The sequence below is a fragment of the Lygodium microphyllum genome, chromosome 24 (genome assembly GCF_053477565.2).
Source record: "Lygodium microphyllum isolate KBCC chromosome 24, Lygodium_microphyllum_v1.1.10, whole genome shotgun sequence".
NCBI lineage: Eukaryota > Viridiplantae > Streptophyta > Polypodiopsida > Schizaeales > Lygodiaceae > Lygodium > Lygodium microphyllum.
This window is the reverse complement of record NC_141158.1, coordinates 113,031,837-113,050,920: the sequence shown is the minus strand read 5'-3', so window position 1 is coordinate 113,050,920 and position 19,084 is coordinate 113,031,837. Positions and strand designations below refer to the sequence as shown.

Genomic DNA, 19,084 nt, shown 5'->3' with positions numbered 1-19,084 from the left:
TAGGGCATGTTACATCAAGCAGCTCAAGGAACTCTAAGGGTAGACTTTTGGGATGTCTATTATTATTTAACTCCACAATTGTGATACATCTTCAAGGAAAACATCAAGTTTCTAGTAAGTAACATGCCAAATTTTTTGTAATTGTACTGCAGCTTGCTCCCCTCCTGGTGCTTCTGCTTATGCATCAGGCTGCACATGGAGCTACCATATGCCCTCCCTGTGGCGAGCTGGAGGTCCCATATCCACTCAGCCCAGGGAGCTCCTGTGGGCATCCTCTCTACCCTCTCACATGCACCCCCAAGCCAAGGGGTGTTGCAGATCAGGGGCCTGACGGGGTACAGTTACCCGGTGCAGAGCATCGATGCGCGCGCACTCACCATGGTCAATGGCACAGTCCTCCTGCAATTTCTCTCTTGAGAAGAGCTCCTGCGTCCAGCCGCTCAGTGTCTTCCCCCAGAAGAGCTGTCGCCACCTCCGCTGCTGTTCCTTGGCCATCTCCGGTGCTGCTGTTTTACGGCATGAATTCAATTTCACAGGCTTGGCGACTGGGCTTTCCAGCGTGGTGAATTGGGTGAGTGGCTCCCAGCCCAGCTCTTGGCGCTTTGGCCTCCAGCTCCAGTGGGATGAGCCCCATGGACAGCCACTGTGGTGCGAACTCTGCGTGTCTGTTTGTGCCTGCCCCAGAGGTACTGTGCCTGCTTGCTCTTTAAAAGTGTAGTTTCATGAATGCTTTAAAAGTGTCCAGCTCTCAGCACTGTTTCTATATCATTTTTAAGCCCAGCTCCTGACTCCACATTCTTCTCTGGTTTTTTATGTCTGCAGTTCCTTACTGTGTTAGGAACAGCATCAGCATCGAGTTCATAAGAGCGAATACGCCATTGGTAACATGTCTTTTTCCAGGATCAGTTCTGAAAGCCACAAATCTATGTTTTATCTGCCCCCTCTTATTTTCTTGCATGGTTTCTCTACAGGACTTACTCTTGTGTCTGTTGGACTTATAGTTTTGACCTCATTAACTGCCTAGTATGCGGAGTGCAAGGATTGCCCATGCCAAGCTTGTGAGGGAGAGGTCTATGATTTTGGCTGCAAACTGTGGGGGAAAGTCTGCAAGGCTGTTCAGCAGCAGGGAGATGAAACAAGCAACCAACAATTTTGCATGAGACCGAGTCTTGGGATGTGGAGGATTTGGGGAAGCGCACAAGGGATTCCTAGACAACGGTTCAATGGTGGCTATCAAATCAGCTAAGATAGGCAACATCAAAGGCATAGAGCAAGTTCTCAAGTCAATCATAGAAACTTTGTGAGGTTATTAGGATGATGTGTTGATAGTGAGCTACCTTTGATGGTCTATGAGTATGTGCCCAATGGGAACTCTTTGTGCAACCTATAATGACTTGCGAGGCAACACATATAAAATGATACAGAACATATATAATAATATTTTAATAATATGATAATACTCATTGTATGGCACACTAGTGTTTTGAGCTAGGACTTGCATAAGTGCACTTCATTAGGATGCCTATAAAGGGAGTGTTTATTCCCCTGTATTATCCCTTCTTACCTTGCAATCTAGGTGAGTTTTGGTGATATAATACCTCCAAAAACTTAGCTCGTAGTCATATGTAATGATGAGATAAGGCCAAATATTTGCATTCTGGATCTCAATGATAACCAAATTTGTAAAATTTTGTTCAAATTAAAGACATTGCCAATTGCTTATCTTGTTCGATATAAATGATTCATGGCCCTAACTCACCATTATATCAATATGAGCTATATGGCACAAACTTGTGTGACATTGGCATTTTTTAGTTAATTTAAGATATAGTAAATTACAAATAAGCACAATCGCATTTAAGAACTTTAGGTTGTCAACTTACAAATTTTCTAGCAAATGCATGACTCCTAATATATATGGTATTTTCGAAAACCATACTATATCTAAAGTATACTACATGCAAGAACACTACATAAATGTGAATCACAAATTATAATTATATCAACAATGAGCTAAGTATTAATTCTTACAAAGACATGCGAAGAGAAAGGCTAACAATACTATTTTTTTTCATGGAGAGCTTTAGCGTCAAGGAGTTACATTATAACAATAGTATAAAAGTAGAATTATTACTTTGCGGGAAGATTGTTGGATTGTCCTTTTAAGGTTAATCCCCTTTCATATTGATCCATCATAGCAAGCACATATTGTTTTTTCACACTCGCATGGCCAATTATCCATATATGAGAAGACTTCTCCCCATTTTTGTTCTAAATGTTTTGGGTGATCTCGATGAGGACAGAATCAATTCCACCAAATCTAAGCCATAGTATTTGATACATTTCCATTTGAGAATTAGTCAAACTCCATGCCCACACTATATCCATGCTTCCATGTGATATGCTAACTCTACTCATCTCAAGCATACAAACAAGTTACCTCACTCATCATTTAAATATCAAAGACTACATTTACACCGAAGAGAAACACCCATATATATTCAACTTTCACTTGACTAATGCTTGTAAGTGCAAATTGTGTGTTTAGATTGCTTCCATTTAATATATAGGAACTCCAAAGCTCATAACATTATACATAAGAAGGAAGATAGTGGGTGATACACCCACATTGTCACATCTAGTATATTCTATACACCTACTACACTCTATAAACATGTTGCATGTCATACTATTAGCCTATGTTTGGAATAGCTTTAGGCACCATCTAATTATCTTTGCTCTATAGTGCACATTTCTAACTCATAAAGGCAATATCATTTTAACTCATGAAAAATTTAAGATAAAGTCAAGGGAAGTCAACCCCAAATATGCTTGTTAGTGGGCTACCTTAAACTCATGAACAAATGAGTAAAGGAAAATAATTGAGGATTCCATAATTAAAACAAAGATGGGCCTTTTCACTAATCTTACTTAGCATTAGACACATTGGAAGAAGATACATTGTTCCACTTGTGAGAGGATAGAGAGAAGAAAAAGCCTAAGAAACAAAGCCCATAAGAGAAAGGAAGTGGTTATTGCGATTATCGTAAACGACAAATATTAGCATGAAGATATCATCCTTCTACTGCATGGTGATCAATGGTTCACATTGGGTTGACATCAACAACTTATGTGATGGCCTATGCACATCAATATGCAGCCCTGCATGTAATGATAGACCTTGTTAGCACCTTCACCATCATATTGTTTACATGAGAGAGAGAGAGAGAGAGAGAGAGAGAGGACTCTAATTACATGTTGCAACCATGGTTTTATGGGAGGAGATGAATCACACTTAGGAGGAGGAAGTGCAAGATGGGTTGAAGGATGGGTTGCTATGTGATAGGTGCATGTTGAGAGATAGTGCTACCAAGACCCGCATCATGGATATGAGACCTTATTGATATAGGCAATGCTATGCAAAGCCTATGAAGGTACTCCAAGCACCTCGGTAGCTATTGCACACACGTGTGTGTATGCGCACCACACACACACACACACACACACATACAGATGCATGTCTAGGGTCATGGGATCTACTAGGATATGAAGGAAAAACACATCAGTAGTGATGGATTGCTAATATTGTGGCCAGAGGAGGAAGTGAGGGAATGTCAAGAATCGTGTGGTGGGGGGACTTGCTTGAGCTGCTGCGCCAAACACACACTGTATACACAAGAGGAAGCTCACTCAAGAACACAAGAAGAGAGATGGATGCCAAAACGTTTTCTTGCTGATTTTTTCTTCTTCTTCCACACACTATACAATGTACACAAAGTATAGATAAGATACATCACAAAGGAAAGTGGCCTTCTAAGTCAAATAGTGTATAACTGACTACACTAATCGACTGGTGCTATATCTTTGCCAGCTGTAGGTAGGTGTAACAACCTAAATATAACAAGTGATAAGTCAATGGCCATGTGAGTGTCATAATGACCACCAATGTGCTAAGTGTAGACATGTAGATCCATCTAGCAAGGCAGTCCATCATCAATGTCTGCACATTGTCATGATGTTATGAGAACACAGTGTGAAAAAGTATGGAATGCATCATCATTCGACTTCTTTATTGATCTAGAGAGTCAATGTGATCTAAGCCATTAGTACTAGTGTGAGTTGTATGGATTATTTGAAAATACTAGATTTTTGGATAATTTTAGTCTATTTTTTATATTATTTATTGTAAAAATCCGAAAAAGTTAGAGAAAGCTTCTAGATTAGGATGGCATGCAAAAAGCTAGTTATTTTTTCAGCCAGTTAGGAGATTTTTCATAAAAAAGACAGATTGACGAAATCGTGCGCGTCGCAATCACTGTAAAAAGGCTAAAAACTGCAGATTGAACTGAAAGAAGAAGAAGGAGTGATCTGGGAGATCCGTTGTCGTACTGTTGCGTATCCGAGGTGTGGAATCCACCAAAAAGTTTGTGTGTGTGACATTTGTGTTTTGTGCATACCTAGTCATTGTGTTTGCATTTTCCTATGTGTGTGATGTTTTTTTCCTCTTTTTTTTCTGTACCTATTCGGGAAGTACCCGTATTTTCTTTAGCCTATATGTGCATGATTCCGTGTGAATGCATGATTGCGTGTGAATGCGTGTGTATTCAATCAAGGTCAAGAAACCCGCACCTCAGTGAGTGCAAAAGCCCTTGCTTGATCAAAATCAAATATGCTTTATGTGAAAGGGGATAAATAATGATTGGAGAGAAGAAGCTTCTAACAAAGCTTGCATAGAAATGAGCTTTTTCGGGACTAAGAGGAAGTTTTTTTCGGAACGCACTGCTTTTTGGGGGCATGCTCAGTGTGTTTTGGGAAGGGCAGTGGCCATCTAAGACAGGAGCAGGGCTTAAGGAGAAAAAGCAATGCAAAAAGATAAAGATGGAGGGAGCCGTGTTTAATAGAGAGGGGGCTCATGACTCTTTTGGGGGGAAACATATCGAGCAGAAGGAAAAAGCGGAAAATAAGAGGACAGGCAGAAATTGGCTGAAGAAGAGCAATTTCGATGACAGAAATTGGTGCAGAAAAAGCAAGCTGCTGATAAGGGGGGAGCAGTTCTGATTCTTAGCCTCTCGTAATGAAGATTAGAAAAAAAAGAGTCTACTCCTATTAGGGTGAAGAAATCTGCTGCCAACACCCGGATTGAAGAACTGGAGAGAGCTAGGAAGGAATTGGAAAGGGCACGACTTGCTCAAGAGGCACAATTGAAGAACAAGAGGAAGCATCTACTACCTCTTGACTTCATAGGTTTCCCACAGATATGGCGGCTTTGTTCCAGCAGTACTCTGACGTTGCTACACTCGGAATGACTAGCATGATGGTAATTGTGTTAGAACAAGGAAATTCAGTCAGCATAATAGTCCTATGGAGTTGATGAGCATAGAAGAGTTCCACACTAAATACCGTAAGGATCCTAGAAATGAGGTAGCAGGTCTGGAACCTACAGAAAGGGGGTTGTCTGAACGTGAAACAGAGAAAGGCAAGGCTGGTATTGTAGACAAGTTGTCTGAAGATCAAGTAGAGAAGCAACATGAGCCGATTGATCTTCATTGATGATCTTCATCGGACTCCTTGATAGGAGCAAGGTGGGAGGTGAATTGGGCTTGCTACATGCCACAGAATCCTTTTCTCATTGCAACTAAGATTGTCAGTGCAGAAGTTTATATCTTTGATTATAGTAGCCAAGGTCCAGCTGCCTCTTGAAGACACCGAGAGCGATGCCAAGCAGTATGATGATGAGCGAGGTGAGTTTGGGGGCTTCGACTGTGCCAATGGAAAAGTACAAATTACACAGCTAATAAATCATCAAGGGAAGGAATCGTGCATCTTCAATTTCTCTTCCTCTTTCTCTATTCATCAAAAAGGCCATCTATCTGCGCAACAGAGCAGACCTTTAGTGCGTCATCGCAACTCGTCCGATTCTGTGCTTCTGCCGATCTCATGTGATTCAGCTCTAGAAAAACTTGTTTAACATTTCTGTCTAAAGTTATGCCATTGTTGGGTATGGCTGTTTTCTTCACGAAGTAATCACCTTCCTCAACCACATGGAGACCTCAAATTGCAGGTCAAGTTCAAGGTCATCTGGAGATAGTGAGTACAGTTACTTAGGGGCTTTGTAGACTGGATCTCACATTTGTGCATGTCTTTATTGGTCGTGATATGGTGAATGATGGCAGTGGACAGATTTGAGGATGTTTCCTGGGATACCAGTACAGAGAGAGAATATTTAAGAAGTTGACTTTGGATTGCAAGTAGCAGAACATAAGTAATCTATTGCTTATTCAGTAGGAAAAGTGAAGGGTCTGTTAAAACAGTATGGGACGTAAATCATGAGATAGCAGTGATCGTTACCAATCATAAGGTGGTAAAAACTTCATTGGAGGTCTAACAGCTTATACTGTTGTTGTATACAAATGGTAGCACTTCATTGTTGGGACTCAGCTACTAAAAGAGACAAGCAAAGGAGACAAGGAAGTGTTCTGAACAACAGGTGGAGGTTATCAAAGCCTACCTCCCAATGGTTAGGACAAAGTGACTGTTTTTGCTGAACAGACACAATCCACTGAAAAACAGGCAGTAGATGCAGCATATTAGTGGATTGCCAATGTTTCTTCCCCATTCAATATAGCCAAGGAGTCAGTAGCCAACTCTGGCTTGTTTCTCACAGGAGCCTCCATCATCACAGGGCAGCTTAGGAGAAAGCTTTTGCCTTTGTATTTCTCGCTTCCTGCACAAGAAGCCTTTTATGGTCTCACTAGATAGCCTAAATCCGAGAAGATCACGATAGTGTTGTATCTTTGAATTCCTGATTTCTATACACAGTGTTTGAGGTCAAGGTATTAATGCTTGAGTTTATTGTTTTGGCTAAAAAAATGCTTACAAGAAGCCGCCTTTCCAGAAAGCACGAAAGTGGATTGCAGTCAACAAAGTATTTAGTCTGACCATGGACAGTTTGATATAGGATCTACAAATGTAGCAGAATTAAATTGGGTGGCCTAAAACCAGTGGACTGATCAGATTTGAAGTCATCTTGTATTTTGTAAACATCTTGGCAGTAATACAATTGTTACTTGGGATCATTTTCTCATCTTGCTTATTCGCTTGATTGATCTTCTATCTTGAAATTCGTCAAGGTCCTCTGTGGTCGCGACTTTGCTTTCAAAAACCCTTCGACATCTTTGGTGAACCCAACGTGAAAGCGTCGCATTTAAAAAAATTTGAGGATGGAAGATACTTCAGCATCAATTTCAGCCCCTTCTACGATTCCTGCTTTGTCCTCTACTTCGACTCCATCATCGACTTCTGCTTCAAGTACTTCTATGGATGATTTAAAGCAGCTTTTGCTTCAAAATCAGCAAACACAATTGTATATGCAGCAGTAGCAGCAGTTACATCAACAACAGTTGTCTCAGCAAAGGCAACTATATTCGGAGCAAGAGAATGCAATCAGCGCGACTAAGGTGATTGAAGCAGTTGAAAATGAAAAGAAGCTATTTGATGGCCATAATGTATCGGCTTATTTGAAGACATATGAGATTAAGATGGGATTTTTTGGAGTACCGATAGGACTCATAAATATTTTCTTCGCCTTGTCACATCCGCCTTGAGGGTAAAAGTGAGTGATCTTTTCCTTCAAAATTCACATTGGCAAGATTTTAAGAAGGCCCTAAAAGAGGAGTATTTTCTTGAGGATTTTGGGATGGCTACACGCCGGTCATTCCGAGAGTGGGTCTACATGCCAAACAAAGTTCTAGCTGCTTCAGAATTGATACGAGAATTTGAAGAGAGGTATAGTCAGCTTGATGCCATTGAACAAAGAGCATTGGATATTGAGAAAGTTGAGCTTTTCTTGCAAGATGCAGATCCTGCTCTTCAGGAAGAATTAGGAGAGCTTCTTGAGGATCGCGAAGCCTATGGGTCTTAAAACAGATTGCCAAGACGCCCAGGATGTGGTCTTGACTTTGACCAAGAGGCATATATGGAAGACCCGCCTACAGAATGGATCTCATTAGGGCCAAAAACGCTTCAAAAAATGCACTTTTGTTAATCACGGGATTAAGGAAAGGGCCAAAGAGAGTTTGCCACATGTGCAAGAATATGGTATTCTTATCTCCTCTTTTTTAGAGATAGTGGAGTCCATTTCGTGATTCTCTCTTCTTTTTTAGCCAAAACCCCTAAAGTCTGACATGTTTTGGAGTCCTAAAGACGTTATTTACTTACAAATCTGACAAAATACGTGACAAAGATGTGATGAAATTAATAATGAGTCTTTGAAAGTCGGGAGATCTTTCAATATTGTTTTTGGCGCCCAATACATACTCATTTGTATTCTTGGCGCTACTTTTTAGTTCATTCACCCCTCTTTGAGCTTCTTTCTCTGTGCTTTCATTCTTTTCATGGCTTCCTCCAGGCGTCCTTCTCGTTTAATACACTCTTGCACAGTCTATAGCCAGGGAGCAGATGGAAATTTTGAGCCCAAAACCTTTGCTGTAAACGATTGGGTTACCATGCTGCCATCTTGCAAGGGCTCTCATAAGGTGAAAAGAAGAAAACGAGATGATATAAAACATCACTGGAAGGGGCATATCAATGCCTTCAAAATTATGCCCGAAGGCTGGTTTGTCAAGGTGCAACATGTTTACATGGCCAAGGATATGCACTTGCCTCCAAACGAATGTGTTCCCCAACAAACACATTGTAAGTTATTAGTTGAATAACATATATAATTCTTTTCCATTTATGCAAGTTCTAACAAACGGTTCGTCATTGTAGATATCTTTCCGTCAACAAGTATTGAATGGCAACCTGTGGAAAGCCTAAGTGGGACTTTCCATGCCATTCATAAGGTATTGGCAGACATTATTTATGCCGATCAAACTGTGTCTTTTTTTAGTGAATGCAAGGTTTTTATATATTATGCACAGTATGTGGTTCCCTCTAAAGCGGATAGGTATGGGAATATCGAAGATTTGCCATTGCCAAGTCTTTCATCTCTAAACTGGGAGATTCCTGACAAGGTAACGGTGCAGAGTTTCAAATTCAAAATATCTCAGGATATTAAAAAGTCCATGACAGCTGGAAGGATCTCAAGAAGAATACGTTTATCATGGTTTGTACCCCTCCATATCTTCGTGGCTTGCTTCAAAACAGCAAATTTACAAAGAACGAAGGTATCCTGGCTAAGTAGAAACTTTTCGGAAGAGGAGCCTGCCACCACTGCGAGAAAAAATGTAACAAGTTGGTAAAAAGGGGTCCCTAAAAAAACCAACAATATGAAAGAGACTTACATTCACTCCATCTATCTTGAGTATCTTTGAATCTATTGTCCTGCAGACATTTGAAAAGCACTCTTTTTCCATAAGTATATGTATGACTTTGTTACTTTGCAATGGTACTTCTTGCTAGAGAGAGTTATATGGTTTTCTAGGATCAACAATATCCTCATATGTGGTGTCCAAGAAGGTAGTCAGGAGCCTGCCAGCACTGCAAATGGAAACATGTAACTAAAATAGATAATCAAATAAAATAAATAATTAACCAAAAAGCAAGCAGTATTCCATTCAACCCACATTCTTCCTTGGCCATGGATACCACTTAGAGAGTTCATGAGGATAATTTCTCTGGTGAGTGTATCCGATGTAATAAAAAAATTTATGGTAGCTGTGATGGAATCAAAAGCTTTGAAAGACATTGTTATATTTGAACCAAATCTAAAAAAAATACATTGTTATATTTTAACCAAATCTCAAAAAAAATTCCATTGATAACAGTGGATCAACAATACACATAATTTCAGAGATTTATTGGCTAAGAGATGCAATCAATGTCCTAAAGCTAATAGCAAAAATAAAGGAGTGTTATTTGCAATCAATAGCACAATTATTCTATATACTAAAATTTTTTAGAGTCAAAATGCCTTACCTTATGCAATAATAAACTACAGAATCTAACAATTAAATATCCTTTTTACAACTAGCATGGACTTGTCCTCATGAGATATGCTAAGATAGTCCTCTTCCTCAGAAGTGCAAGAAACATTAATAACCATTTGCCCATACACCTCACCCATTCTCTTATAATTAACAGGTCCAATTACATCGATTTTTCTCTTGCAAACATCATCCTCGGTACCTTATTCTGCTAATCATATTAAAATCTTTATTCATTAGGGTGATCTTATGAGCATGAGCAACAACAATGTAAGGATAATTCATAAATTCATAAAGTCAACCATGTGAGGATAAGTTGATATGACGTGAGAGCAGCAAAGCCAAATTTTCGCAGGGTTATATTCGCACCGTATCGTGGAGCAGTTCATACGGCGCGAACGTGGCAAAAAGCATAATGTTTGGTACTATACTTTTCGCTGCATATCATGGATGACTTGATATGGTGCAAGAGTGGCACAACAAAATCTCCATAGGGGTCCTCCTCCCTTAGTATCGTGAAGGAGTAAACATGCGCGTGCAAAGTACACCCCCCTTGTAATGACTTATTTTTTGTGAGATCTTAAACCTATAAAAAAATTCAAAAAAATTTCCATGAGTTTATTAGGCTTTGAAAAAATTTTAGGAATTTTTAAAGATTTTTTTGAGCTCATTTGCTATTTTTAAAAATATTTTGAAGCAAAAAAGGCCTAAAAAAGACCCAAAAAATCACAAAAAAAACCACCCAAAAATAGCATTGACGATACGGCGCGAATATGGGTATCCGAGCGTCTCGGATACCCATATTCGCGCCGTATCGTCAATGCTATTTTTGGGTGGTTTTTTTTGTGATTTTTTGGGTCTTTTTAGGCCTTTTTTGCTTCAAAATATTTTTAAAAATAGCAAATGAGCTCAAAAAAATCTTTAAAAATTCCTAAAATTTTTTCAAATCCTAATAAACTCATGGAAATTTTTTTGAATTTTTTTGAGCTACTTTTATATTTTAAAAATATTTCTAAGCAAAAAACGGCCTAAAAGAGACCCAAAAAATCACCAAAAAAACCACCCACAAATAGCATTGACGATACGACGCAAATATGGGTATCCGAGTGTCTCGGATACCCATATTCGCGCCGTATCATCAATTTAGCATTGACCATACGGCGCGAATATGGGTATCCGAGACGCTCGGATACCCATATTCGCGCCGTATCGTCAATTGCTAAGTATCGTCAATTTAGCAATTGACGATACGGCGCGAATATGGGTATCCGAGACGCTCGGATACCCATATTCACGCCGTATCGTCAATGCTAAAAGAGACCCAAAAAACGGTCGTTTTTTGCTTAAAAATATTTTTAAAATAACAAACGAGCTCAAAAAAAGCTTTAAAAATTTCTAAAATTTTTTCAGAGCCTAATAAAGTTATGTAAATTTTTTTTGTGAAATGGAGACTGATTATTTTGATGGTCTTTTTTTTGTGAAATTGAGATATATTACATTTGAAAAAAGATATACAAGGATAAAGCATCAATAATGTAGTGATGCTTTCAGTTATAAAATCAGTCTGCTTTAGAATCAGAGTTCTGAGAGAAAGAAATAGATTCAAGTCCTTTCTATTTCTTCTTACAAATCAAGGGAATAGATCTTAAGAGATTTGCTAGGATATGATATCATGAGTAGTATCATCCCATGACATCAAGCCACCATTTAGGTATTGAAATCTGATAGTGCTAATAAGAATCACAATTGAAGATATTGAAACTTGAAACCCCATAGTGCTAATCATAGTTGAGGGTATGATGAGAAAAATACTCCCAAGAGCTAATATTAAGTAAGAAGTTGTATCCTTCATATTCTTCGAAGCATCCTGCACACATAAAATCATCTTAGTCCTAAAGTTGATATGATACACAATATCACTAATACTTCTATCTATTACTTGTTTAATTTTTTTATATTTTAAGAGACAAAATTGAATAATAAATATTTTTAATCTATTACTAGGTAAATATTTTTATCTCCCAGAAATCAAAGTACTTCATTTCTTCTAATTATAATATATTATCCTTGTCTTATCAATTAGTCCTTGCTAAAAAGTTGATATTACAACACTGTATAATGAAGATATTCTATTTTCAAGTGTCAAGATCAAAGTGAAAATTTTCACTTTCTATTCTATTAGCTTAAGGATTATCCTTAGTATATCTATCCCTACCAATTTGCATCAACACCATGGGACTCTTTTACCCATTTTCTTATGAATCAAATTGAAGAGATTGAAGAAAAAGCTTGGATTTAGTTGAAACAAAATCTTACAGAATGGATATCTTAGGGGTTGAAGTAAAGATGCGGCTTGGATGTCCCAACCTAGTTGGGTCTGCTGAAAACTAACAAGATGATCTCGTCTCAGGTCCATGGAGGACCATATCTCTATAGCTCAATCGGCAAGTAAGTGGTATTGATCCTCTGTGTAGAGACTCTTTTGATTGTTGATCACCTTCTCAAGATTTTGTGAAAGGAGACGAAGGGAGACGAAGGGAGACCAATGCACGCTGCTGGTAAGAACCGAACGTGATTTTGGTGAGAAATTTTACGACAGAGTAAAATCTACTTTAAGAACTAAGAAACAAAGTGAAGAGGAGAGAACGATGATTCAAATGAATGCAGGCGAAAAAAGAAGCGTGATTTTGGTGGGAAACGTGATAGTAAAATATTCAAAATGAAAGAATAATGGCCGAAAAGTGACCTCTGACATGAGTTAACGTCCTTAGGCATTTAATGGCTAACCTCTTAAATGAATAATAAATTCTCTCATTAATCACGTCTGAATGGCCAAATTTGGAGGGTTCATTATTTTAAAACCTCAACTAATTAGTAACTTAATCATTTTCTTACAAGTGCCATTTTTGAAACGTTTTTGGCCCTAATGTATGACACCGACACCGTCTTTTGCTCCTATGTCTGCTTCTACCCCTGTCATTTCTTCTCTTCCTCAGCCAGTTACTTGGCCTATGCCAGTGCCTACTATTTCTAATCATCCCGTTCCTCCAGTTCCAAGACCGATGCCGGCTCCTACTCCAAAATCATATGCTCCTTTGGTTCCTTCCTCTCTTGATGACATAATCAAAGGCATAACGGATTTGACACTGGAGTCAGTTAAAGCAGAATTGATGGGAAAATTAAAAGAGTAGTTTGCTTCGACCACGCCTACTATTTCTTCTAGTACTCCTAGTGCACCTAGGAGAGATCGAAGATGTATTTGGTGTGATAGTACGGACCATCAGCATTGCAGGGATTGTGAATCTTTTCAAGATGCAAGGAGGAAGAATTTGGTATTTTGGGGACAAGATGGCAAGATCTGGTTGATTGAAATAGGAGCTCCGCTTGCTACCAATTTTGGGAAAGGCAGAATGAAGAAATTAGTAGATGACATGGCTGTGCATACTTCTTATGTGGCAGCTAGAGGAGATGCTTCTGCATATGGAGTCCAGATTGAGAAAGGTTTAGAGAGTCAGTTAGCATTATGGACCTATGCTATAGAGACAGCAAATAAGGGGAAAATTCAGCAGACTGTTTTGACTAGTGCAGGTTCTAGCATCAGATCTGAGACAGGTTGGGATTCGCCTGTTGGCAGGTACACTATTTATGCCTACTTGGCTAAGTCTCAGGGAGCAGATGTACTTGTTGAGGAGAAGCATAAGAGAGATGAAGAGAATCCAAATGCAACTAAAAAGACTAGAGGGGGTGAGTTTGTTACTCCACCTACTGCAGGGCCGTCTTCGAGACCAGGACCAGAACGACAAATGGAAGATGCTCAAAAGAAAGAAAAGAGGCCGGAACCTAGACAGAGAAAGCAGCCAGGATTTAGATTAATGTCTGATATTGAGACATCTATGGACATGAAGAAAATCTTTAATGATAAGATACTTGGCAGTGAGGTGACTTTTACTATTTTTGAGGTTTTGGGCATCAAGAAAAGAGAGTTTCAAGATCCGTTCCAAGAAGTCCTGAAGAGAAAAAGACATACATTGCCTACTACTGATACACAGGGAGTTTTGATTGGGGAGTTGGATGAGGATGAGGATGAGGTTATGGTCAAGAATGCTTTTGTTTTTCCGCAGACAGAGAAGAGGGTTTGCCTATGCATTATGCTAAAATTGATGAGCCTATCTTGGTACTGCGCAGCCATTTTTTGCGGAGTCATTGGGCTAGGGAAACTACAGAAACAATGGTAAAAATTGGAGAGAAACAGGTGCCTTATGTTGCTTTGGTGGATCATGGTTCAGAGATTAATCTCATAGTTCGTGGAGTTTATGAAAGTAATAGATGGCCTATGGATGCAGAGCATGGGTAGCGTATGAGAGCCGCCAACAACATTGCAGGTGATTTGTATGCTGCCTGTCCCGGTGTCAGGATTTCTATTGGAGATGTAGAGGAGGATTTCCATTTCTTTGTGTAGGATTCATGCTCTTACCCCATAATCCTAGGATAGCCATTCATCACAGAGATACGCATGGAGACGAAAGTAATGGATGATGGATCTGCTTATGCATGGATTCGCAGTAAAGATGGTATGAGAGCAGTCCAGTTTATGACTATGTGTGTAAATCATGCTAGAAACAGGGATACTCTTCGAGATGCGCCTTTGCCCACTGTGAGGGATTCGGGTTTTCATTAGGTACTGTTGTTCCGTGAGACGATGGTGGTACAAAGCAGAGGAGATTGGAGTTCTCGCCTCCTGGCAGTAGTGTTTTCTCCTCCAATTTTGTTGGAATTTCAGCAAACAGTTCGATGAGTTATCAGAAGATTTCTAAGTTGCCTAGAGCTGCCAGGCAGTACATATGCAGGAAGGAGAAAGATTTGAAAAATGCAGGTATTTTAGAGGATGATAAGCATATAGATGGGATGTATGATAGTATGGTTTGTGCAGATACGATGACAGAGATGGAAAATATGCTGAAAAGGCCAGATCAGAAAATTTGCGGAGGGGAAAAAAGCTCCAACACCATATTACATGGCGAAGAGGAATGACTCAGAGGTCTCCAAGCACGTTCTGCAGATGGTCTAGTTCATTAGACAGAAAGCAAGGAGAAAGATAACGAAATCGGTGTCTCCGCAAAGGAAATTTGTACTCTCTGATGCAGGAGTTCAACATTGAGAAATTGCAAATTGTTGAGGTTGAGAAGCGGAAGATTAGGCAGGAGTATGAATAGAAGGAGAAACAACTTGAAATTCGTAAAAGAATTGAGTATTCCACACAGCTAAATGCCTTCCGCCTGAAGGTGTTGCAAGCATAGGATGATCTTGTACGGTGTATGGGGACCTACTGTGAAAACCTCGAATGTGCTGGAGACATGAAAATTTGAAAGCCAACTGGTGATGCTAATTTTGCATCAGAATCTATAGCACCAGTGGCATAAAGAGTTTCAAGTGCTCTAACCATTGCTTTAGGTGACGGAGATGCAAGCCAATCGAAACGCATGATGTTGTCTATGCCCAATGCTTTAAACTGAAAGATAGTTGAGATCAAATTTGACCTTTGGATTTTAGGAATACTCTCATCGTGCATCTCGTTAATATATGCTTCTTCTGTGTACAATCTGTAACATTTTCCAGGCTGGACTGTGCCAGCTCTACCAGCCCTCTGTTGGGCAGATGCTTTTGATATGGGTGTTGTTACCAGTGCCTCAACATCTTTAATCGGATTATAAAATCGTTGCTTGGAGAAACCACAATCAACAACATAAACGATACCCTCCAGGGTCAGGGAAGTTTCTGCAATATTTGTTGCCACAATCACTTTCCTCTTCCCCCTTGGTGTAGGATTCAGAGCTATTTCTTGATCTGACCAAGACAGCCCTGCATAAAGAGGGGCTACAGCTAATCCGTTTGATACATTGTTAGCCTCGTCCTCCAAAAGGTGCAGAGCTTCTTTCACATCATCTTGGCCGGTTAAAAAGACCAATATATCCCCAAGAAAAGCTCGCCTGCATTTTTCTTCTCATGCTGACATGCAAGAAGGAGCTTCAAAGATCCATACGATCATTATAGCAGAAGGATCTACAAATGGTGCAGAATTAAATAGGGTGGCCTAAAACCAATGGACTGATCAGATTGGAATTCATCTTGTATTTTGTAAACATCTTGGTAGTAATACAATTGTTACTTGGCATCATTTTCTCGTCTTGCTTATTCACATGATTGATCTTCTATCTTGAAATTTGTCAAGGTCCTTTGTGGACGCAACTTTTCTTTCGAAAACCCTTTGACACCGTGATCAGGTGTCCTAGGGTTTTATCGCCCTTTCGGAGCCAACGGAGCCATCAGATTTGGGTTCCAAGCAGTAGAGAAGGAGCTGTAATTTTTATGCACGTTTTGTTCTACAAAGAAGCTCCAGGAGATCTAATGCCTGGAGATTGCTTCTGAGTAGTGCGAAGATTCTAGGTTCTCTCAATACATATTGATTCAATTCATTGTGATTTGTTTTTGTCGTGTTTACCACTTGTGTATTCTCTTTCTTCTCTTCCATCTCCTATCTCTACTTCCTGCTACGTTTGATCCCCGGTGGATTCGACCTTTCGACAAAAACCCCTCCAACATTGGTGAACCCAACGTGAAAGGTCGTCACAGAAGAAGGAAAGATAAGATGGAAGAACCTTTGAATACAATCTTCAGTAATGTTTTGCAACAATTGGTGCAAAATATGAATATTCTTATGCAGGTACACCAACAACAACAGGTGATGCAAGCTTCTGCTAAAAAAAAAAGTGTTGTGATGAATGTTTTGCAAGCACTTGAGCATGAGGTGAAGTTATTTAATGGCAGGAATGTATCTGCATATATACATACCTATGCTTAGAAGATGGAATTCTTTGGAGTGGCTCAATCTACATGGAGCCGGTATTTTGCACGTGTTACTGTTCATGAACTGAAAGCACGAATTACTGAATCATACTTACAAGATGCAGGCTGGGTAGCCTTCAAGAAGACACTCAGGGAAGATTTTTACATTGAGGACACCAGTTTGATTACTCACAAGACTTTTCAAGAGTGGGTTATACAACCCAATAAGGGTCTTGTGGCTACAGAATTGTTAAGAGAATTTGAAAGTCAATTTGAGCAGTTGGATCTTGTAGAACAGCAAGCTCTTGCAAATCAGAAAATTGAATTGTTTCTATAGGCAGCTGATCTTAAGCTTCAAGAGAAGCTTGATGATTTGTTGGAGGATCTGACTACAGAGACATGTTTGAAAACAGAATAGAGACATGTGAAGGAAGCTGTTACTATGCTTGTGAAGAAGCAAAGAAGAAGAGAAAGATTGCATGTCTCTAGCTTGCCCAATGTTACGGCAAAACAGTTCAAGTATCCAGTAAGCCACCTGCTTCTGTGGCTAACCCTATGGCTGTACCTACTATTGTTCCCTCTGTTAGGGAAGATATCTTGGATGAATTAGTCAAAAGTATGCAGGATCTTCAATTGAAGGTTGCAAAATTGGATGAAAAAGTACAAGAGGAAAGGGGATAGGCAGCAGCCCCTAAGCCTGGAAAAAGATGTATGTGGTGTGACAGTTTGCAGCACGAGAGAAAGGATTGTGCTGCCTATCAGGAGGCCTTCGCATGACAGCTTATCTTTTGGAAAGATGGCAAGATCCATGCACAAGAAACGGGATTGCCTCTTGCTTTGAATTTTGGAAAGGGAGGTATGTAGAATTTGTTGGAATTCTTGGCTGTCCAAAATGCTTATGCGGTGGTACATGCCTCTACTTTTGGTCTACAGTTGGATAGAATGCATGGCAAAGTGATGGTTGATCCAAAGGCTGAAATATGGACACATGATTTACATGCAGTTAAAAAGAGAAAGGTTAGTGATAGTGAAATGTCTCAAGTAGGGCAAGACATTTGTGGCATAACTGGTTGGGAATCACCGGTAGATGCATATTCAGTGTATGCATATTTAGCAAAGGTACAAAACACGGATGTACTTGTGGAAGAAAAACGAAAAAGAGATGAAGATATTGCAGGGACATCTAAAAGAATGACAAGAAGAAGTGTGGATCAGCCTAAAGCTGCAAATCAACTACCTCCCGAGCATGATATGGAAGAGGTCAGTGAGGAGAAAAAACAACATAACAAACAAGAGGGCAAAAAGAAGGGCAAGCAGCCAAGATATAAGTTGCAATCTAACATTGAGATAGCCACAGATCTTAAGAAGGTTCTTGAAGAACGGATCTTTAACAGTCAGGTGGAATTTACCTTGGGAGAGGTGCTTGGCATTGCCAAGCGAGAATTTCATGATGATATCATTGACATAATTAAAAGGAAGCGTTAGTTTCTTGGTGATACCACTAGTGCATTGCTGCAATTTGAAGAGAAAACTGCTCTGTTGGGTATTTGGGCTGAATATGAGCATGAAGTGAGTACATGATTGTCTATGCGAAGGATGCTACTAATCAATGGACAACATGTGGAAAAGAGAAGAAAGTGGCTGAAAATGCATTGTCTTGTAGCAATATGCATGGTGGAGTAAGGAAAATGCAACAATATGGAGAAGAGACTCTAGGATTTATTCCTTGAAGTCACTACACAACAAATCATTGGGCTAGAGCTACCATTGAAACGGTAGTGAAAATAGGGGAGCGTGAAACTCCTTGTGTTGCTTTACTTGACCATGGGTTTGAGATAAATGTCATTGAGCGTGGATTGTATGAAAATGGTGCATGGCCTCTAAAAATTGATCATTGTTGGCGAATGAGGGATGCAAATAATTCTTCAGGGGAGCTCTATGCTGCATGTCCTAATGTAAAAGTGACGATTGGTGATGTACAGGAAGAGCAACACTTCTTTGTGCAAGATAATTCCTCATATGTAGCAATTTTGGGACACTGCTATATTATAGGTGTGGGTATGGAAACAAAGTTGCTTGATGATGGTTATGCTTATGCAAGAGTCAGAAGCAAGGATGGGAGGAAAGCAGTCCAATTTCTTACTGTTTGTGTTAATCATCCTAGAAATCGAGATACACTTCGAGAGTCTCCTTTGGTTCCAAATGCAAGGAAATTCAAAGACCTAGATTTCCATTAAGCACTGCTATAATGCGGGGCTACGGTAGTGTTGTTCAGTGGGTGTACTCGCCTGGAGACTAGCCTCTTGATGAAATGA

The 19,084-nt window shown here is 39.6% G+C and overlaps 1 protein-coding gene and 1 pseudogene across 1 annotated transcript; both read left to right on the top strand.

Moving 5' to 3' along the window:
• Positions 1-226: 226 nt before the first annotated feature.
• LOC148015533 (uncharacterized) lies at positions 227-1,701 on the top strand. The gene is made up of 3 exons (XM_087665876.1): positions 227-686; positions 823-881; positions 972-1,701. The coding sequence occupies exons 1-3, from the start codon at positions 362-364 to the stop codon at positions 999-1,001; spliced, it is 414 nt and encodes a 137-aa protein (XP_087522002.1). The 5' UTR covers positions 227-361; the 3' UTR covers positions 1,002-1,701.
• LOC148015531 (wall-associated receptor kinase-like 20) overlaps positions 1,026-19,084 on the top strand; it is a 172,114-nt pseudogene continuing 154,055 nt past the window's right edge.